This window comes from Maniola hyperantus, chromosome Z, assembly GCF_902806685.2.
Source record: "Maniola hyperantus chromosome Z, iAphHyp1.2, whole genome shotgun sequence".
NCBI lineage: Eukaryota > Metazoa > Arthropoda > Insecta > Lepidoptera > Nymphalidae > Maniola > Maniola hyperantus.
The window spans coordinates 8,642,003-8,664,252 of NC_048564.1; the positions used below are offsets into that span (position 1 = coordinate 8,642,003).

At 34.6% G+C, this 22,250-nt stretch overlaps 3 protein-coding genes and 1 long non-coding RNA gene across 5 annotated transcripts in view; 3 read left to right on the top strand and 1 right to left on the bottom strand.

Moving 5' to 3' along the window:
* Window positions 1–11,355, top strand: part of LOC138404521 (uncharacterized) — a 77,960-nt gene extending 66,605 nt beyond the window's left edge. Inside the window, exon 2 of the long non-coding RNA XR_011238441.1 lies at window positions 11,288–11,355. This is a non-coding gene — a long non-coding RNA (uncharacterized lncRNA). The remainder of the gene's footprint in view (window positions 1–11,287) is intronic.
* Window positions 368–3,350, top strand: LOC117995517 (uncharacterized). Its single transcript, XM_034983524.2, has 2 exons — window positions 368–576; window positions 892–3,350. The coding sequence occupies exons 1-2, from the start codon at window positions 444–446 to the stop codon at window positions 1,299–1,301; spliced, it is 543 nt and encodes a 180-aa protein (XP_034839415.1). The 5' UTR covers window positions 368–443; the 3' UTR covers window positions 1,302–3,350.
* Window positions 3,922–14,632, bottom strand: gammaSnap1 (gamma Soluble NSF attachment protein 1). Of its 2 annotated transcripts, none has more exons than XM_034983522.2 (8): window positions 14,480–14,632; window positions 12,714–12,781; window positions 11,842–11,996; window positions 10,289–10,444; window positions 9,632–9,702; window positions 8,858–9,005; window positions 7,860–8,108; window positions 3,922–7,174 (listed from the first exon to the last, which is right to left on the bottom strand). In XM_034983522.2, the coding sequence occupies exons 1-8, from the start codon at window positions 14,530–14,532 to the stop codon at window positions 7,079–7,081; spliced, it is 996 nt and encodes a 331-aa protein (XP_034839413.1). In that variant the 5' UTR covers window positions 14,533–14,632; the 3' UTR covers window positions 3,922–7,078. The 2 variants fall into 2 exon arrangements, with proteins under 2 accessions (XP_034839413.1, XP_034839412.1); XM_034983521.2 differs by having other exon boundaries at window positions 3,922–7,177.
* Window positions 14,633–17,937: 3,305 nt separating this feature from the next.
* On the top strand, window positions 17,938–21,374 carry LOC138404493 (uncharacterized). Its single transcript, XM_069508613.1, has 2 exons — window positions 17,938–18,318; window positions 19,369–21,374. The coding sequence occupies exons 1-2, from the start codon at window positions 18,101–18,103 to the stop codon at window positions 20,360–20,362; spliced, it is 1,212 nt and encodes a 403-aa protein (XP_069364714.1). The 5' UTR covers window positions 17,938–18,100; the 3' UTR covers window positions 20,363–21,374.
* Window positions 21,375–22,250: the final 876 nt, after the last annotated feature.

Here is a 22,250-nt window from a genome sequence, read left to right on the forward strand (position 1 = left end):
AAACTTAAAGCTAGCCTTATCTAATTACTATATAAATCATGACCGCGTGGAATGGTGCCAAGAATACTGGCTGCATTTCCGCGCTGGACAGCCAGGCTGATCCGCTGCGCAAAAAATGAGCCAGCCCTTCTGTCACCAGTTGAGGCTATTATACAAATATTGTTGATCGGTTAATACAAATATTGACTACTAAACAATGGTAATAATCGTTCGTCATTCGCATCGTTACGTCGTGCTATCGCTATCTCATACGCGGTTACACAGTACTTAAATCTACCTATTATTCTGTCTACGATCCAGGGCCGCAAAAAAATACCACAGATCACTATAAAATATACTCTTTGATATCTTTTATTTCTGGTCGGTGCTCTTTGATTAATAGTTGTGTATGAAAAAGGTTGTGTAGAAAATATTTCATTTAATTATTTCGTTTTCTGAACAAAATGCCTAAAAATATTACAAATGAAGTGCGTGAAATAATCTTAAAAGTCAAAGAATTTATGGACGAGGAAAAACGAATGCAAGTACCAATAATACCGCTCAGTAAAGTATATTTAAGGGTATCTGCTGCCACAGGTTCGTGATACAAATTAGCACATTACTTAATATACCTACCTCATAGCTTCAATATAAAATATAAATTGTATTATTATAGTTTTGTATATGTATTAAATATTTTTATTTAGCTCTATGCAAATCAGACTCAAATAGATGCTGGGTGGTCTAGCCATTTTTACGGTAATGCTCATGTTTACCTGTAATAGATTCAAACCTAACATGATCCTAATTCCTAATACACTAGTGCTGATTAAATGTGTTCACAATTCTATATAAAACAAATTATTCTCTTAAATTACTTAAATAAAAGTATTTAATTTTGTTTTATTACAGGAGTATCAGAAAGAACAGTGCTTAATATAGCAAAAGAAGCCAGGCTAGTAGAGCAAGGATTATTAGATCCAGATACATTTAAGAGGGCACCTAAGAAAAGAGTTCGAACCAAAGGAAAGATAGAAGTTGATGAATATGATTTGCAAGTTATCAGAAGAAAAATTCATGAGTTCTATGCATTCAAAAAAGAAGTGCCAACTATAAATAAACTATTACAAATCTTAAAAGAAGAAATAAACTTCAAAGGTTCGAGAGAAACACTGAGAAAAATCCTTCGTAAAAATGGGTTTCAATTCAGGAAAACAAAAAATAATAAAGAGAAAGAGCATGCACCAGAATCAACCTCATCGGTCCCTCCGATGGTTACACCCTATATTCAGTCCATGTTCAATCATAAAAATATTCAGTAATAAATCTTACTTTATAAGTTTAGGTTAATCAGAAATTAATTTTAGGTGTTGTTCCCCGGTATCAACCTGTGCGTGTGCACAGATTGCACACACAAATAATCATTAGCTTCTTAATCCTAGCATATTCCTATTCCCATAATCAGGACTTTCATAATCAACTTTCACTACATATAATTATAAATAAGTCCCCCACTGCTCTACATTTGTGTGGGTTCAAGCTAATCTATCTCTGAAACTACTGTACAGATTTTCATACAATTTCACCAATAGAGAGTTTGTTCTGAAGGTTATATTTACGAAAATAAGGACTAGAAACTGTAGACTACATTATAATCTCTATATATAAAAATGAATCGTTTAAAGTGCTGCTAAGCGCAAATCTCGAGAACAGCAGAACTGATTTCGATGATTCTTTTTTTATAATATTCCTTGAAGTACAAGGATGGTTCTTACGGAGAGAAAATTTTTAAAAATTGCCTAAAAAGTCTAGTGAAGGGTTCCGGGAAGGCAAAACGATTGAGTGACGTGTTAGGCGGTACGAAGTTCGCCTCGTCAGCTAGTATTATAGTAATTCTATTTATGAAATTTATGTAACAATATGAATATATATATCAGTATACTTTGTGTGTATGTGAATTAAATATAATGTAGCCCACAAAACATTTACGAAAATAAGCTACCAATATGATGATCATTGTGAATTAAGCCATAACAAAATTATGGCTTATATAATAATCTGTGCCCTGTCTAGACATTGTGTAAGTGTGGGACTTACCTTAGGCTGTTTTGTGAACTTGGTCAAATCATTTTGTTGTTATTGTAAATACTATGGGTGTACCACTTGTCTGAGATAGCTCATAGGGTAGGATTCGGGTTGCGAAAGGGTGGCAATGATTTAAAGCCTTGATTTTTATGTCGATTGTCATCGACCCCGCTCTCGCCCCGCCCCTACTATAGCCGGGGCCTGAGATATAAGATATAATAATAATATAAGATAAGATAATAATTGTAGCCTATATTGATGATTGTAACACACATGAAGCGAAGGTCCTAAAAATCAAATTGTGTTTACAGAATTATTGGTATATTTACTTGCATTTTGTATTTAGGTTCCTATTCAAGCATTTAGATTAGATTTTTGATATTTTTAAACAGTCTGGACAGCAAAATGTTTGTAACCAATAGAGTAACAAGTAGAACTTAAGTATATGATTAGAAAATAGAATTGTAGGTATATTTAGTTTCTTGTAGTGTAATTTTTTATTAGTGTTTTATTTGACGAAAAATGATTTCAATGTTATATCATAAAAGTAGTCTTTTTCACATTTCCAATACCTAGATACAAGTATGTAATGGAACTTTATTTGGCACATACCTAATAGAATTGTTTTTGTTTTGTAAAAGCGTAACAGAAGTAATGAAGATTTTACGTTTGTAAACATGTTTGGGAAATCGAGTCAGGTCTTCTCATCGTCAATTCCTCAGTGCCTGAAGACGAAAGTCTTTAACCGGTGTGTTCTTCCCGTCCTCACCTATGGTTCAGAAACTGCCTTCTTCACAAAGTCAAAGTCGCTCAGCGAGCTATGGAGAGGGCTATGTTAGGAATTTCCCTGAGGGATAAGATCCGAAATGAGGAGATCCGCAGGAGAACCAAGGTCACTGACATAGCCCAAACTATTAGCAAGTTGAAGTGGCAGTGGGCAGGTCATGCCTGTCGCAGAGGCGATGACCGTTGGAGCCGGAAAGTCCTTGAGTGGAGACCGCGTTTAAGCAAGCGTAGTGTCAGACGCCCTCCAGCACGATGGACCGACGATATAAAGAGGCTGGCGGGAAGTGGCTGGATGAGGAAAACTGAGGACTGGGTGTGGTGGCGCTCTTTAGGGAAGGCCTATGTCAAACAGTGGACGTCCACAGGCTAATGATGATGAAACATGTTTGTACAATACATTTGGTATATCACAATAACAATTATTGTTTCATAATTTTCTTGTCTTGCAGAAGGCACCTGCAGGCTTCTATAAAATAAGTATATTTTCAGAATCTACACAATGATGCCTTTCATTTTATACCTACCTTCATTTTTAGGGTTCCGTACCTGAAGCCAACGGGACCCTACTACTAAGACTCCGCTGCCCGTCTATTTGTCGGTCTGTCAGTGGGCTGTATCTCGTGAACCGTAATAGGTATAGTTGAATTTTTCATAGAATATGTATTTATAGTGCGAGTTCGACTCGCACTTGACGGTTTTTTCTTAGTTAGCAATAACGGGTCCCGACAAATGAATTGTTAGGTTTCACATAAAAAACAAATGTATAAGGGTGGAAAAAATATGAAGTCGGGCGAGCATAACAAAAGAAACTAGAAATCAAAGCGTGAAGCTCGCCAGGCTTCGACATACATACACTTGTAGAAACAAAAGTTATTTTTTACTTTGTAGTGGTTTTGGAAGTCTGTATTTTAGTATTTTTTATTATTGCTATAGAACCCAAAACAGCATTTTTGTCTGTATATAGTTGATATATATGACTCTTGTATGGAGTTCCATACCCCACCGTCATGCGCCAGCGTCTCCCTGTGATGCGACTCGTTTGATGTCGTGTCAGTCTGGTAATAAAACATATTTTAACATTTATGTAGGTATTTATTTTAGTGACAATAACAGCTCGTAAAATAATAATCAGCTAAATTGACATTCTTTTAGTTACTGCTTAAAAGCTACATTTTATACTGCAGCTATATTTTTAAGACGAAAAAAACCAATTATGTTCTAATTGCTTAGTCACGTCTTCCCGTGAACAATTGACTTAGCACATTATACAGGGTGGAAAAAAATCATGAGCCCCAGAGGGAAACTACCTTAAATCCTTAAGATCATAATTTACTTAAAGGGAACATTCTCTTATTTTTAAAAAGAAATAAAACTACCTATCTTACTCAAGGATTTAAGGTAGTTTTCCTCCAAGGCCCATGATTTTTTTCCAGCCTGTATATAAATATTTTATATACTTTAGGTAACGGTTATATTTTTCATTTTTTTCCAAATCAAAAAATTTATTTATTTTATGCATCTAGGACTAGTGTCTTTTATGCTAAGTCTCAACCGCCGAAATCAAATTCTAGCTGAATGCTAAGCCATGACAAAATATGATAACTTCATACTATGCAGGCTGTAACCAGAAAGCTAGCAAAAAGTTAGAGTTATTGTTATACTATCTAAACACAATGCAATACCAATAACCATTTGCTTAATTTTGTAGTAGTGACTTAGTATTATTCAAACCCGCAATGTATAGCGTTCAAAACTGGGGTCAATGCCTCACCTAAGTCTTGGCTTTGACTCCCAATGGCCTACTTGCGCAACGTTCGTTGATTAAAAGACAACGAACGTTGCGTAAGTAGGTGTCAGTCATAATAGCTATCTGCATGCCAAATTTTAGTGCGATCCGTCCAGTAGTTTGAGCTGTGCGTTGATAGATCAGTCAGTCAGTCACCTTTTCCTTTTATATATATAGATATATCGTGAACACAAAATAGGTATAGGATATTTATTTCGCGTTTTTTGTGGTATCTTATCAGTACTATCACCTGTCTTCGTTTTTGCTAGCGTTCTGATTACACCCTGTATAGATCACTTACATATTATTTAAGAAATATGTTATAACTAGGCATAAGCCATGACTCTTGTTATATATCCAATTCTAGGTACTGAGGCTATAAGAGTGGATATAAACGTTTAATTTATTTAAACCCAACTGTAACTAAGTATGTACTTATGAATTTATAGTACGTTCCAACACAATCAAATCTAATAGAGGTCTCTGGGATCTAAAGAGATAATATTATTATCATAAATAACAAATGAAACCTTTAACAACACTTTTTAGTTAAAACATCTCCAGGTCTAACCTATCAAGCAAAAAATTACACATTTAATTACTTAATATTCATTCAAATGTCTTTAAACAACAATGATCATACACTTAACACTAGACATTATTTTAGAATGATTCTATATTGCCTTTGGATTTTTTTTTATTATTTTGATAAATATGCAATAATAATATTATGTTATGTAAAAAAGAAGCAGACACATTACATACCTATCAAAAGTAAAGTTGGGTCACATTATTGTGGAGCGTCTCTACGCGAACTCGAATTTTACCTGTCATGTAACATGAACATAACAATATGGATATCGTATAATATAATAATTTTACGCCAATTTCTAATGTTTCCATAATAAAGTGCGTGAATCGAAACAGTTTAGTACCACACGCCAATGTTACCACTGACAATAATGAATACCATAAAAAAACTTATTTTAATATGACTAAGAAATTAAAAGAACAATATATTATTAAGTAATTAATATATTATAGTCCGTACAAAACGACTCCTCACGCGCCATTTTAATTATATGGGTCAATTGTCATATCAAAATTACGGGTTTATTTTTAAAATAAAGACTAAAATCGTACTTTTGACATGAAATTTGACACAAAAAGTTAAGTGGCGCGTGAGGAGTTAAATACGCGTTATTCAGTGCATAGACAATGCAAAATATTAATTTAATAATGCTAGAACAGTAAACTAAATTATATACACGATTATTATGTCATATTATATTATAATAATGATTATATTAGAAATCACATTATTACAATTTATGATTATATTGTAATCATAAATTATAATTATTATTATTAATCATCATCCTCAACCGATAGACGTCCACTGCTGGACATAGGTCTCTTGTAGTGGTAGTAGTGTAATGTAGTGACTTCTACACGACACGGTCCCTGCGACTCGTCTGATGTCGTCCGTCCACCTAGTGGGGGGGGTCGTCCAACGCTGCGTCTTCCGGTGCGAGGTGCGATTATTATTAATACTAACGCGAAAAAAGAATATTGCACTTATATACATTTAAACTTCATTATATACATAAAATGTAAGCAATGATTGGAATTTTCGATTTTATAAATCGAAAAAAACTTTGTCTTAACTAACTCAACTAACAGTGTTTCCGAGATAGAACTAGCGTTAATTTAGAGGCGGCTTCTACAACTCAAACTACCCTCCAAATGGCGCATCCCTACCCACTCCCATGGCAGCCATTTAAATTATGTGCAAATGAAAGTTATAACTTGAAAGTCTGTAGGTACTTCATATGTCTTACAAATGGTCTTATTCGATTGGATACAATATTTTACATCGCATGACACCTAATAATGTCTAAAATAATGTCTTAAAATAAATCGATCAAAAATGCTTCGAAATCAAAAAAATGTTCTAAAAATTTAGAAAAAAATAGATTTTAAGTGATAACGAGTTGTAGAAGACACCGATAAATTATGGCTAGTTCGATCCCGGACACACTGTATTTTAATATAAATGCATATTCCGCCAATTTTATTTTAATTATGTACGTGCCAAAATACTTTTAGGAAATAACATTAGCTACCCTACTTTAATTAAACATATCTTTTCTCACATTATTATGTATGTTTCAGCAACAAAATTAACGGATTTCACTCCAATAAATATGAGTTTATATAAACTCGTTCGATGTATTACCATACTGTTAAAATAAAAAAGAGAATTATACACTGTTGATGGTTCTAATAAAATAAAATATAACTGGTAGCTGTACATAATATAACAGCTCTATTTGAATTGAAAAATATTGATATTTAATGATCCGTCAGAAACTTCTTGAACATAGATTTTTGGATCAACGCCCTGGGCCGTGATCATGCCGTGTCATCTTTTGTGCGGGATTAGCAAAGCCCTCCCTCGTCTTCGCCGCCTTGCTCCTTACTATCTTGAGTCGCTTCGAAAGAGCTCTGTATTCTCGAATTTACTTCGTTATCCATCTTCTGAAAAAAAACTGAGCTGAAGGTAACTTCGTTTTACCTTAGGCCGCGATTACACCTGTAAGTTTTACTCACGTAAATAACTTACGTAATTAAATGATAACAAATTTACTAAGACAAATGACACGTACAGAGTGTTTAGGTCAGTAAATTTTCGTTAGTTAATCATGCAAGCTACTTACGTGAGTAACTTACAGGTGTAATTACGGCCTCAGACCAAGGTCGAGGGATGTAGGGCCTATACTATTTTCAATATACCATGATATGGATTACAGTTCCCAATTTTTTATTTCACCAATATTACATTTTTACAAACGAAAAAAATTAATAGAATATACAAGGAAAACAAATCTGTATTCCTTGTATATCATGGAAAAAAGAAAAATCCGTATGGAGCGACATGCAGCAAATTCAACACACGTTTCAACTGTGCTTTGGAGGATTTATGTGGTGGTGGTGGCGCATATTTCTTTCTTGGTGGCTTACTTTTTCTGCATGTTTAGCAGTGTGAGGGCAAACGATGCATGTCGCATAATGCATGCTACACCATATAGATTGGACTGTCTTAGCGGACTTTCTCGGTTTGAGAGGAGACCCGTGCTCAGCAGTAAACCGGCCACGGGTTGATTTTTTTTGTTGTTTTTTTGTTTTAATGATGATGATGATAGGAAGAGAAAGCCCTCACCGCTACGCTGTTAGCACTCGCGCTGACATACGAGGGTGCAGCGTTCTCGCGCACGCCGCCCTTGGGCACCGGCTCGAGCGCCTCCGGCAGCGGGATGGCAGTCGCCAGCCGCGCGTACTCCACGTCCATGCTGCGGATAAAGGGTGACGCGAGCGCCTTCTGCGCAGACTCGCGGTCCTCTTCGTCGTACGCTTGCAGCAATTGCTCGATGGTCTGCATCTCCGGAGCCTCGCAGTTGTTGCCCCATTCCTTAAATATAACCCACTAGATTATGCCAGCGACTTTGTCCACTTGGATTTAGGTATTTAAATATTCCGTGGGAACTTCGATTTTCCTGGGATTTTCTTCATCCCCGGAATGTAAACTATCTCTTTACCAAATTTCGTCAAAATCGTTTTAACACCTTTAAAAAGCCCATGGGAACTCTTTGATCTTCTGAGATAAAAAGTACTACACATATCTGTGTTCAGGACAGATTTTTCGCAGACAACCCTATACCACCATGTTCATAATGAAATAATCTTTCTTTTAACTTAAATTTAATTTACTAAATCGATTTACCTGTTTATACCTGCTTACCCAAGAGTATTCACGGAAAAAAAATAGTCAACCTAACGTTTGCATATTCTATAGACTTCATACTTTCGATTGGTACAGAATTTGTCTATTAACCAAACCAGTGAAATGTTTATAAATAATTGTTAATTAATCATACTCTGGACACAAAGTTTTTAGTCAACCCATTTGCAATATATTAATTGACATATTTAATTCAATATAAAATATTTTTCATCTATTAACCGGCTCAGAGGAGGTCATTGTTTACTATCTTAGGCTATTATAACGCACGCGAAACATCAGTAGCCCAATCTGAACAAGAAACGTGTGACTGACCATTCCAAAACATGTGTATTTAAATTTTAATCCTTAGTCTATAACTTGTGCAAACCACGATGTAGCATTATAAGATTAAAATACTTGTTTTGCTAGTACTGTACCTTGTAGGCTTTCTCGGCTGCAACGGCATCGCCTCTCGCCAATTGCACGAGCACAATCGCAACTGTCAGCCTTCCGATCGCCAGGATGTTACCGGACTCTTGGTGGAAGCCGATTTCACGTCGAAGGCTATCCACTGCCTCATCATATCTAACCCAACAGAAAAAATTAAATATCTGCATTTTTGATAAAAAGTACTTCAAGGGTGCAAGAGCATAATCACAACCATTCGTCACGATTGCCACTATATGCCAGCGTCTTGGTAATAGCATTTTTTTTAAACTTTATCACACAACCAAAGATATATCTATATATAAAAGGAAAAGGTGACTGACTGACTGATCTATCATCGCACAGCTTAAACTACTGGACGGATTGGGCTGAAATTTGGCATGCAGATATCTATTATAAAGTAGGCATCCACAAAGGATTTTTCAAAATTTAACCCCTAGGGGTAAAATTTTTCAAAATTTAACCCCTAGGGGTAAAATAGAGGTCTAAAAATTTGTGTAGTCCACGCGGACGAAGTCGCGGGAATAAGCTAGTTATTATACAAAAGGCGGAGTTAAGGCTCGGGAACTCGGTTGGATCGGAGCAATTGATTTTTATTTATATACATTTAATAAATTTAATATTTTCTTTTTTTCCGTGCTAATCTTCGAAAACGCTGAACCGATATTGATGAAACTTTTAGAGGGAAGGATTATGCAAGGCTACAGCTTAGCCCAGGAAAACGAAAGAGTTTGTAAAGATCGAATTAATCAAAGTGAACAAACCTTTGTAGTTTGACCAAGATTCTTGATGACTTGCTAATGTACTCTGAGCCTTGATGCTGGCCACTTTCAGTCTAAAATTGAAAAATTATAATCAACTTAATGTGATGGTTTTTGTTAACCTGAATATATTGCTAAGTATATTGCTTTCGACGTCTACTGGTGGACATAGGTCTCTTGTAGGGACTTTCTCACGCCACGGTCTTGCGTCGCCTGAATCCAGCGGCTGCCTGCGACTCGTCTGATGTCGTTCGTCCACCTAGTGGGGGGGTCTTCCAACGCGGCGCCTTCCGGTGTGAGGTTGCCATTCCAGCACCTTGAGACTCCAACGTCTATCGGTTTTCCGAACTATGTGCTCTATCCATTTCCCCTTCAGCTTCGTAACCTGTTGAACTATGTCGGTTACTCTAGTTCTCTTACGGATCTCCTCATTTCTGATTTGATCACATAGAGTAGTTTAATATATACAGATTAATTTAATTTCTAATTATTATTTCTATGCTCTATGAGCGAGAAAAGATTTAATACGCAATGTAATATGACATGTCTTGGTTAAAAAGTTTTCGTCTAGTTTTTCGTCACTTAGAAAGGATTTTCAAAAATTCCGCTAGAGCAAAGCGGGGGGGGGGGGGGGGGGGGGGGTTAAATGGTTATAGTTACCGAAGAAACATCAGCGGCTTGCTGATAGAGCTTAACGGCCAACTCTGGAGCTTTCTCATCAATGATTTTCGCCACTTTATCCAGCACACTGGCCCCGGAGTCACCCGAGCCGTGTTGCTGGTACAACTCGCTCGAGTCGCAAGCGAGCGAGTACAGCTAGAACAATGAAATACTACATTCCCATGTAAAGAAATCGAAAAAATATTGGTTACTCTTGACAAAAACCTGGTCAGGTGCGAGTCAGACTCAAGCAACGAGTGTTCCATACTACATGCATACTACAGAATAAGTAAAACGGTAAGAATCACTTTTGTTAACGAACCGCAAAATTAACTTTGTTTGTAGAGGTTTATTATTAATACCAAAAAATTGAATTAAATATTTTAAAAACCCAAGACACAAAAACCACTAAAAGTATAAATAGTAAAGTTTTTATCCAAGCGCTCGTTGCGTCAGGGGACCATTAAAGGTAACAGAAACAGCTATGAAAGTCATCTGTTGTAGAAAGAATAGTTTCTGTTACCTTTAGCGGTCCCCCGACGCAATGAGCGCTTCGATAAAAACTTTACTATTTATATTAATCTAAAATACATACTTATTTATTATTTTTTTACTGTGTAGAGGTTTTTTGTCAGGGATTTTTGAAATTTTTCATTTAATTTTTCATTTTACCCTTTTTAAGCTTTTTATCTTGAAATAGTTTGTGTAAAATATAGATATTACACACTATCAATCCAGTGTGTCGGCTTATTAGAATTTATCCTTATTAGAATTTGACTGGATACTAATATGTATCCAGATCGATGATCGACAGATGTGTTGATCGCATAGTAATAACCGGTCTAATAAGAAAACTAGAAAAGGGCTGATAATCTTCATACAGCTGAATAGATTTTCTTGGATTATAGCTAAGAACACTTGCGATCAAGCCACTTTTCAAACAAAAAAAACTAAATCAAAATCGATTCATTTGTTTGAGTGCTACGGTGCCACAGACAGATACATAAACACACAGATACACACGTCAAACTTATAACACCCCTCTTTTTGGATTGGGGTATAAAAAGTATGATAGAGCGTTGGTTTTATTTTTTCTGTAAAATATACATAAATTTCTATTGACAATATTATTTCAAATTTTTGGTACGGAACCCTAAAAAATGATAGCCTTGATCTGTTTTCATTAAGTAACCCATTCGAGACTATGTTGATTTGATTCATATCATAGAACTAAATTAGTACATACAGATAAAAATCGTATTCTAAAAAGCTGACATGAGTATATTATTTAGTTGTAAAAGAGTTGAAGCCTACAAGTTTTTATGTTTTGTCTGACCAGACTGGTCACATTAAATCATCTTTGATCCATTGTGATTGGGAATGCTCTTCTGAAATCTGTTTCCTACCAATTATATCTACTAGACAAATGTGTTCCATCTTAGGCCAAATCATCACGTCCCATCAGATGTGATTGTGACTACATTGTTGACTACAGTGAATATTAAAAATAAAACATCTCGAGTGTAGCTTATACTTTGATTACATGAACATACTTGATCAGGTGGAGTGATCTCTTTGCCGACTATAATAGCATTCTCGATTGCTTTGGCTGCATGGAAAAATGCGCGATTCTTCTTATAAAGCTCTGCAGCTTTGAAATAGCAATCCTTTGAAGTTTGCAAATCACGCGCAATGCGATAACATTGAGCTGAAACACAATATTATAAAATAATTCTTACCCATCCTTACTCATACTAATATTATAGATACAAAATTGTGTCTGTCTGTCTGTCTATCTGCTAGCTTTTCACGGCTTATCCGTTCAAACAATTTTAATGATTTTTAAAAATCTTGTAGGAACTCTTTGATTTTCCAGGATAAAAAGTAGCCAATGTCAATCTCCAGGCCTTAGCCAAAAAATTACATAGATCCTTGCTCTGTTGTAGCGTGATTGAAGGACAAATCAATAATCATCAAACAAAAGACTCAGACTACAGTATCTACAGTTAAGTTGGGTTGGTCTCACTTTTTCCATAACCCATTGCCATGCCATTGAAACGATGAATGGGAATATAGTGAGACTCATGTCTCAGTATTCCCATTTAGAGCGTTTTTAAAAACGATTAATAAAAATCAATATCGACGATAAGTATCTTACAGAAAATAACCACAACAAGACATAATGAAACAATATCTAGTGGTCAGAGTCAGACAGATAAAGATGACATAATATTAAGTCTAGAATATTATTGATTTTCTTGGTCACGAATAGTCACAGTATAAAAAAACGCAACAGGAATAATGATCCAAATATTATCAGTATTACCGTCAATGGGAAAGCTCGACGGGAATAGTGAGACCCACCCATTAATTTCATTTAGTTATTTAAAGTTATAACGACCGATAAAAATTTAAAATAACTGACCTGCTTGGCTGAATTCGTCAGCAGCAGAATCATAATCAGGTTTCCACTTCAGCAAGGATGTTTTTAAACTGGAATAACAATATGACATGAATTATTATATAAATAATAAATAACAAATATAAATAATAAGTAAGGTACAGTGCACACAAAACAAGTAGCCCTAGTGTCTGTAATATACAGTCGCTGCCAGAATACCATAAGTTCAGCCATTCACAATAAATGCGATTATAGCAAAGTGATAAGTTTAATTAATTTTGAGCTCTTCAAAATCGGTTTATATTTGGCGGAGAAATCGCATAAGAAACAAAGTCAAAGTCAAATGATTTATTCAAAATAGGTAATAAATTACTCTTATTGATGGTCTGGTATGGTGTTAGATTTGTAAGATAAAGTGGTGATAATTATTACGCAAACTTAAAACTAAAGCTACGAGGGTTCCAAATGCGCCCAGGTCTTGAACATCCAAAAAAACATACATTTGAATTGAAAACCTCCTCCTTTTTTGAAGTCAGTTAAAAATATGCTATGCCAGGTTAAAATCCTACTGTTTACTAAGCTATTTCACTGATCACGAGCAATTTACTCTTATCCATTGAGGAGTTCCGTTGTCCATCTCCGAAGATATTCATCAGATCTGTACCAAATTAAAATGCGACCACCTCCGAAGTATGTTCTACAAAACAAAAAAAGAATCATCAAAATCGGTTCATAATTGACGGAGTAATTGCGTAACAAACATACAAAAAACTTCCTCCCTTTTTTGAAGTCGGTTAAAAACTATGAAATATCTCACATATTTGTAGATTTAAAATAATCATTTGTAGATTAGATTGGTGCCAATTACTCAGTAAGTCCATAGAGTCGCATTGCAACACAAGCCAGGCTAGTTTTAATTTATTTTAAACAGTACCTAACCAATTCGCAAAGCTGCTTACTACAATGTTTTTTTAGAATATATTATTTTATAAGTAAATATTTTTTTAGAGCATAGGCTTGTGCTTGAGAAAAAATCATGCCTTATGAAAAGCAATGATCAGGTTTATGTTGAAACACACTTGCTTAGATGATGAGTATTCACTGATATAGTGTTTACTTTTAACTTAGAACCGGGGAAATCCAAAACCATAGGAAATACAGGGAAACTTTCCTAAGAAATAGGTTAGGTCTTTATTTGTGAAAATAATTTTGCCATAATTAATTTTTTGTGTCAAGCGTGGGTTGGCCATAACAAGAAACAAACTTGACTAAGTTTGTATTATAATGCTGATTGATACAGTTTCATATAAGGATCATTTCATTGTATCGGAAGAAAAAAATTGGGACAGCAGAAGTTTTAAATTCAAGTAAATATTTTTTCATATAGGTAGGTACATCATAAAAATCATACTCAAACTAGGTTTCTACTTATGTACAAATCATTCCAAAAATATTAATTTCGAAAACTTCAGTTTAACTGCCCCATAGTAAGCATAAGCACAATTCGCTTAAATAAAATAAAATAAATGTTTTTTTTCATTTAAATTAAACTTTTACAATTAGTAGTAGGTGACTACTTACTTTTGAATCGTCAAATGCATTAAACACAATGCATATAATGGTCAGGTTCGGAATGCTTTTACAATGCTTAGATTGCTTAGATACTTAAAACTAAAATGGAATAAAGTATAAAAGTAAAACACAGGAACGCAATGCAAAGCGCCTATAAACCATAAATTATTATGTGTAAGAAAAGAAACTGCATCTACACCTCGGAGCAACAATCTTACAATTTCTCTGCAGTCTTGCAATGCTCTTGAGCTTCGTGGAGTTTAGCGGACATCTTATTGTAATTGCCAAATGCGATAGTGTTAAACTAATACACTAAGTACGTAGATTATATACGTAGTAGGTACCTAAGTTCTGTTTCTTCTAAAATCAATACCTACCACAGATACCTACGGAGTACCTACCTTACGGAGTACGCCCTATATATTATAATACTCTTTGGGAGTACGCTATGGTACCTACGGACCAACTTTCCCCGACCAGAAAAAAAATATCCGTCTGTTGCCACCGGACAGGCGAAGCTTAGCAAAATTTTTGTATGAAATAGATGACTTAAATGGACACAGCAGTAACCACAGAATAATAACTCATAAATTATGTTAATAATTCTCTGTGGTCATAAAAAATCAGTCGGAAATCCGAAATTTTCAGAATATTTGTACAACTTTTGATAAATAAATGTAGTTTCAGCAAAATAACTTGTTAATCCATAGTGAAACTATGTAATATGCGACAAAAATCAAGCAAATCAAGCACCAGGAAAAGTATAATTAGTATATTTTATGGGAAAACTTTCTAATGGTAAAAATACGTAAGGAGTAATTTATTTTCATATAAAAAGTGGCTTATACAAATCTGATATGTACAATTCAAGAAAGTGTCAACCAACTACCGAAAGTAAGGAATGAAAATAGGACTGAACATAATATTATACTAACAGAGGACATAAGAAAATTAATATCCGAAAGAACAAAGCTCAGAGAAAAACCACTAAAAACAGACTTGGAAAAGAAACGACTAAAATACTTATATAAGAAAATAAGGAAGCTCTTAAAACTAAATAGACAAAACTATAAAATAAAAATATTCCAAGAAGAGTTAGAGAGACGTAGATCTGTCAAACGAGGAAATAAACGTTTAAAAAATACTAAGGAATGGATACCAATACTCAAAACTAAAAAAGACACAACTATTACGAATAGAAAATCAATTTTAAAGACAGCTACTGAATTCTACCGAAACTTACCTATATAAACTACCTGAGTCATATATAATAGACTCTACATTTAGAGATTCTGACTTGGTAGAGATTCCCACCTTTTTAGAAAGTGAAATTCGACATGTTATCAGTTCAGAGAAGACGGAGTAACAAACGACACCATTAAAACCATGATAGAGCCTATAACTCCAATCTTAACCAAACTCTTTAACGACATCATGTTTCAAGAGAAGATACCGGAACAATGGGAAACTTCTATTATAACACTACTTTATAAAAAGGGAAACCCCCAGGATATTAATAACTATAGACCAATCAGTCTTCTGCAGGCAACCTACAAAATATTTACTAAGGTCATACTATGTAGACTAAAAAGAGAGCTCGACTTCCAACAACCACGAGAACAGGCAGGCTTCCGAAGCAACTACTCTGCCTTAGATCATATTTTCACTTTAAAACAAGTTATAGAAAAATATGTAGAGTACAGAAAAACTTTATATGTAGCGTTTGTGGACTACACTAAGGCGTTTGATTCAATTTTTTACGAGGCTCTATGGGCTGCCCTGAGAGATCAGAACATACCTCCAAAATATATAAACATCCTGAAGGAAATCTACTCAAAAAGTAAAGGCCTTATAAAACTCGAGAAAAAAGGTAGAGTTTTTGATGTAGAGCGCGGAGTAAAACAAGGAGATCCGATCTCTCCAAATCTTTTTACAGCACTTTTAGAAAATATCTTTAGAAAATTGGATTGGACTAGCCTAGGGATAAATATAAACGGAGAAAATTTAAGCCATCTTCGCTTTGCAGACGACATAGTTATTGTTGCAGAAAACCATGACCAACTTTTATACATGTTAAAAAATCTAGATCACCATAGCAGAGAGTGTGGCTTAGAAATGAACCCCGAAAAAACTTGCATAATGACAAACGGAAATAAGCATTTAGTGCAAATACAAGAAAAAAATATAAAATATGTTGAAGAATATGTGTACTTAGGCCAAACCATATCCTTTACGGGGCACTATGCTGAAGAAGTGGAAAGGAGAATAAAGAAAGCGTGGGTGGCATATTGGTCCTTAAAACACATATTCACGTCACACTTAGACATTAAACTGAAGAAGGTAGCACTACACTTCGTTGTGACTCCAACACTTCTATACGGTTGCCAGACATGGCCAATAACTATGGACATAATACATAAAATACAGGTTGCTCAGAGAGCTATGGAAAGGAGCATGCTAGGCCTAAGACTAAAAGACAAAATCAAGAATAAATTGATAAGAAAAAAGAAAAATTATTGACGCGGCAAAGTTAGCATGTCTCCTCAAATGGCGCTGGGCCGGACACATAGCAAGAGCAACCGATGGACGTTGGACGGAGAAAATTCTCCATTGGTATCCACGAGACGCGCGCCGACCGAGAGGCCGGCCGAGGCGCCGCTGGCACGATGACATTGCAGCGTTGGCGGGAAATACCTGGACCAGGCTGGCGAGAGATAGAGACAGATGGAAAGGGATGGAGGAGGCCTATGCCCAAAAATGGGTATTCCAATGACATAGCGAAGTTAGTGAATGACATTATATTTGTACAATTTAATTGGTTGACTAAAAATAATAATTGACTTTTATATTATATAATTTAACTGACTATTCTAATTTGTTTTTGACATAAGTACTTACAAACTCACAATATTATTATAAATCTAAGACGATGTGATTATTTTAATTTTTTTTTTTTTTTTTTTTATTAATGATGATTATTTTTACCAAAAACTGTTATAAAACTTATAAAATTGTACCTACCTATAAAAACTATAACGAATATCATATTGCATAATTGTTTGAATTTTTGTAATATAAATTGTTAATCTTAATATTATGTAGGTAAGTACTTCTAATTGTCATATCAACTGTAATTTTTGTGATAAATTGTATGTATCCATAAGATTGAATTGGAATAAAGGCTTTATTTATTTATTTATTTTATTTATAAAAAGTGGCTGTGACATACGGACGGACAGACGGACAGACAGACATGACGAATCTATAGGGGTTCCGTTTTTTGCCATTCGGCTACGGAACCCTAAAAATAAAAAACAACTCCGTTGATTGTAATTAAACAAATAGTGATTAAGAAATTTTATGAGCTATATAACTAACTAAGAACTCTTACAATAGAAAATATTTTTTAATAAAATAAATTCGAAATTTTCGGATTTTCGACTGACTTTTTATGACCACGAAGTTTTTTTATAATAGAGTCCACTCTTCCACTATGGATTTACAGTTATTTTGCTGAAACTTCATTTATTTATTTTTGTAAAAATATTCTGATTTATAGAATTTCCGACTGACTTTTGATGACCACAGAGTAAATTTTTATAACTCATACAACAGTCAAAGAAAAATAACCTAATTTATAAGTTTTTACTCTGTGGTTGTTGCTGTGTCCGTTTCAGTCATCCATTTCATACAAAAATTTTACTGTACGAAAGCTTCACCTAGTGCCTAAAATCTAAATACTAAATAGCCTAAAACTGAGCCTAAAACAAACATGATGACAAATTAATGTTTTTGGTCAAAATTATAGTTATTATCCTCATAATTATCACACAAAAACAATGTTTGATAACAAAATAATAAATGAAATATTCTCATTTTTAGACCCGATTCATTTAACGAAATGCCGCCAAGTATGCTCCATGTGGAAGCTGGCTGCGGATAATTTGCTCGAGAAAGAGAATTTGTGGCGGAAGAGTTGTCAGGAAGATTTTTCAGACATCTATAAAACTGCTTTTTACAAAACGAAATCGAAACTTTCTTGGCGCAATTTGTACAGGTAAATAAAAATAAATTCAAATTTGTGATGCTAGCAATGCATTGGCGGTTCCTCTGGTGCTGCAAATGTTCATGGGTTGTGGTAATCACTAACATTAGGTGATCTGCTTCCTTGTTCGCTTGCTATTTATATTTATAAAAGACTAGCTGCTAGAATGCAATTTTTATTCCCCCACTCAGAGTTGGATGGGATGACGATCCAACACTGTACAGAGATCAGGTGCAAGACCATATGCTGCAAATGCTTGGCTGCTACTGAAAATTTAATTAATAGTTACTTTAATTACTTGCAATTTTTACCCCTGTAGGAGGGGAATATTCTCATGGACATCCGAATCAGGTAGTGCTGAACTCCTGCCAGCTAAATACCTCTCCTTTCTGCAAGGAATAATAATGTTCCCACCTTGTAGGCTCTACCATTATTGCTGCAGTCTGGCTCAGCTTTCTTTTTTATCCTTCTCCTTTCTTTCAATTATGGCCCGACTTGGGACTCAAACCTGAAAATGTAGCAGCTCTTATTTAAATAAGAAGTGTATATAAAAAAACAGTGTTATAGGAGCTATCAGGTAAAGAGCTCTGGAGTCTAAACAACAGGCCAGAGGGGATGATGGGGATGAGTTATATACTGTTCTGCAGTGCAGGAAACGAAAGGTTGACTGACAAACCAATAGTGCAATGGCATAGACATTCCCACTACAGTGGTCTACTCTGTACTACTAAACAGATTGATGAATCAATCACTGCATCACAGCATGGTTTAAGGTCTTTGCACATTACATAAACTCGACACCAATCCAACACCATTTCAACTCCAAAGAAGTGTACAACTATTGTACAACTTATTTTAATTAAATTTTGAAAATTCCACCGTAATAAGGGGCATAAAATAAACCTCACATTTGAGAGCTTTACTGTGAGTTGAGTCAAAGTTAAGTCAGCGTCCTTAGAGTACATATTGTGTAATGTGTTACCTTTAAGGTCAAAGTTCTTGATTCATTGATTGTGTTATATGATTATATGTATACTTAATTTTGTCATTTCATACTTACAGATCACTCTTCCTGTGGTCAAAATTGCGCAAAGCTACTGAAACGCGCGCTGAAATCGACTTAGTAGCACATATTGGACATGAAATCTGTGGTTTCCAAGTATTAAGAGATGGAGAAATTGGTATCCATACTACAAGAGCAATACTCTACTACGACATCAAAACTTTGAAGCAATCCAACCGAAGGAGTATATCAGGAAATTATTTCCGTTACAGTGAAAATCATGACACAATACTTGTACGGGGTCAGACATCGCATCTTTACGTCATAAATAAATTCGAAAGGAGTGAACAGCAGTTATACTTAATTCTTCCATATGTTAAAAGCTTTTTATTAAACAACAATGTGCTTTACTATGTCACTTTGAATAACGATATCCTTATGTGCGATTTATTTAACGAAAAAACCAAAAGCTATTTGTTAGCTCAAATGTCAGACACTGTCATGTGTTTTGGATATAAGAATGGTGTGCACATATTGACTTCCCAAAGAAACATTTACTCTATCATTGATAAAGAGGTAATATTTCAACGTACATTAGACGAAGCACCAAATCTAATGCATATGTTAAATGAATATAATTTCTTAGAAAATTTAGATTGGAGGGCATATTTTGCATGGAGGTTTCAACTAAGACATGATATTCCACAACGTTCCATACGTGATATAACATGTGTTAAAGTGTATGGAAAAATAGTTTTCCTTGGATCAAATTCTGGTGAGTTTCAAATTTATCATTCTCCATACTTGAATAATGAATTGAACTTATTTAATACAGAGCCAGTTAAACAATACAATTTTGCCAATAGAGATGGCCCTCTTGAAACGAGCAATGCGATTCTTCAAATAGATGTGATTGAAGGGGAAGATGGTCATACAGTTTTAGTTGCTATGTCCAAAAGGATTGTTGTACTGATTTTCAGTCATAGCATTAGAAGGAATTTGTCAAGTTGTAACAAATTACAAATTCTTGAGACACTTAGATCCTTAATTTAAATTATTAATAACTAGCTTATGCTCGCGACTTCGTCCGCGTGGACTACACAAATTTCAAACCTCTATTTCACCCCCTTAGGGGTTGAATTTTCAAAAATCCTTTCTTAGCGGATGCCTGCGTCATAATAGCTATCTGCATGCCAAATTTCAGCCCGATCCGTCCAGTAGTTAGAGCTGTGCGTTGATAGATCAGTCAGTCAGTCAAGTCACTTTTTCCTTTTATATATTTAGATTAGCGGACACCGGCGTCTGCCACTATATAAAAAAAAACTTTTAATAACATTAAAAACCACTCGAAAACTATCGCAAAATTCAAAACAATTTATTTAAAATTGGTAATAAATTACTCTTTTTGTTAGTCGGTTGTTGTATTTGTAAGATATAGTGGTGATAATTATCACGCGAACTTAAAACTAAACCCAGGTCTGAGTATCTTAGCATTATTGCCTTTCTTTTCTTAATATTGAAACTCGTTTGGGACACATCCAGTTGGATGGTTGCGAAGTCTGTAACGGAAATAGGTAGAAACATTTTTCGTGTTTTTTTATACATATTGTTGAGTATAAAAAAGTATGGAGACTGTTTTTTTTTGTTTGGCGGCCGGCTTACTTCACCGACTATTTTCACCGGCTCACTAGAGGGTCTAATGTCATTAACTCTCGAAGAGTATTGAGATTGTTAAAAAAAACTTGTATTTTCTAAGAGTAAAAGCGATCATGCACTCATTCGATTCGAATCCTTGAAAATACGGATATAGAAAATATCTACGTAATATGTCATAAGACTCATAAGCTACCATACAAGTAGTTCTATGACAACTTCGGAACGTATTTTCACGGATTCGGATCGGATGAGTGCGTATTAACCACCGTTAGAGTGAGAATTTTCATAAATTTTGTAGGTACATACCTATGTATTTTTTCTTATTATTATAAGTATTTTCTAAAAAATAGTGAGATTATTGATAATTAGCTTAGTTTTATTATGATATTATAAAGTATATTTCCACTATGCTATTTTTTTATTAACCTTAATGTTTCCTTTACCGTCAAAGCAAGTGATATGTATTTGCTTAAACGCGCATGGCTCCGAAAAATTAGAGAAAAGTTAAAAGATCGAACCCCCAACCTTCTGATTAGGAGGCAGACGTCTTAACCACTAGGCTATTACGGCTAGACTATTAATAAAACTAATCCATATACAATCCCTATGTGGACTAGCTCTAATTTTTAATTTAATATATACCTAGGGCATAATACATACATATAGGGCCATACATGCAATTTATAATTTATTTTATTTTATTTAAAATAATTTAAGGAAATATGTATTCTTACAGTAACTTCTCAATATATTTACAAGCAGCAGCAGATGCCCGCGGCTTCACCCGCGTGGATTTAGGTTTTAAAAAATAAAATAAAAAACAAGTTTAAAAAATCTAGTAAAGTATGCTCCTTAAGAAGCATATTATATAGTCGAAAACTATGTAAGTAAATGATAGAAAAGCTTGGATTTGACTCGCTCCAGCCATGCACAGGGCTGCAATTGCTTGTACAGTATGGTATAATAATATTGTAAATTGAACACTTGAAAGTTCTTCTCAGTAGGAACTTCATTCCGAACCAGTGGTAAATTGTATTAAACTATGTATCTACTTGACGATTCAAAAGCACTTCTAAAAGTTTAGGAGGAGGTCCGTGCTTATCACCTACCCAATGGGCAGGCGATGGGTTGAGAATTGAGATGATGATTATAATGATATATTAAGTATTTTTAAGATTAGGTATGCATATAAGTACCTACCTATACACAATTTACTTAGCAACTATGTACCTAGTATTACTAGCACCGCCTAGGCGCCTACATATTAATGTAAATTAAAACAACA

What these genes read in the sequence shown, in the direction of transcription:
- LOC117995517 (XM_034983524.2), top strand. Translation starts at nt 444, where the DNA reads ATGCCTAAAAATATTACAAATGAAGTGCGTGAAATAATCTTAAAAGTC. An exon ending in AAGGGTATCTGCTGCCACAG is followed by an intron (nt 577 to 891) that starts GTTCGTGATACA and finishes GTTTTATTACAG; the next exon opens with GAGTATCAGAAAGAACAGTG.
- gammaSnap1 (XM_034983521.2), bottom strand. Translation starts at nt 14,532, where the DNA reads ATGTCCGCTAAACTCCACGAAGCTCAAGAGCATTGCAAGACTGCAGAG. An exon ending in AAGCCGCTGATGTTTCTTCG is followed by an intron (nt 9,703 to 10,288) that starts GTAACTATAACC and finishes TTTCAATTTTAG; the next exon opens with ACTGAAAGTGGCCAGCATCA. An exon ending in CAGCCGAGAAAGCCTACAAG is followed by an intron (nt 8,109 to 8,857) that starts GTACAGTACTAG and finishes GTTATATTTAAG; the next exon opens with GAATGGGGCAACAACTGCGA.
- LOC138404493 (XM_069508613.1), top strand. Translation starts at nt 18,101, where the DNA reads ATGTTTGATAACAAAATAATAAATGAAATATTCTCATTTTTAGACCCG. An exon ending in TCTTGGCGCAATTTGTACAG is followed by an intron (nt 18,319 to 19,368) that starts GTAAATAAAAAT and finishes TCATACTTACAG; the next exon opens with ATCACTCTTCCTGTGGTCAA.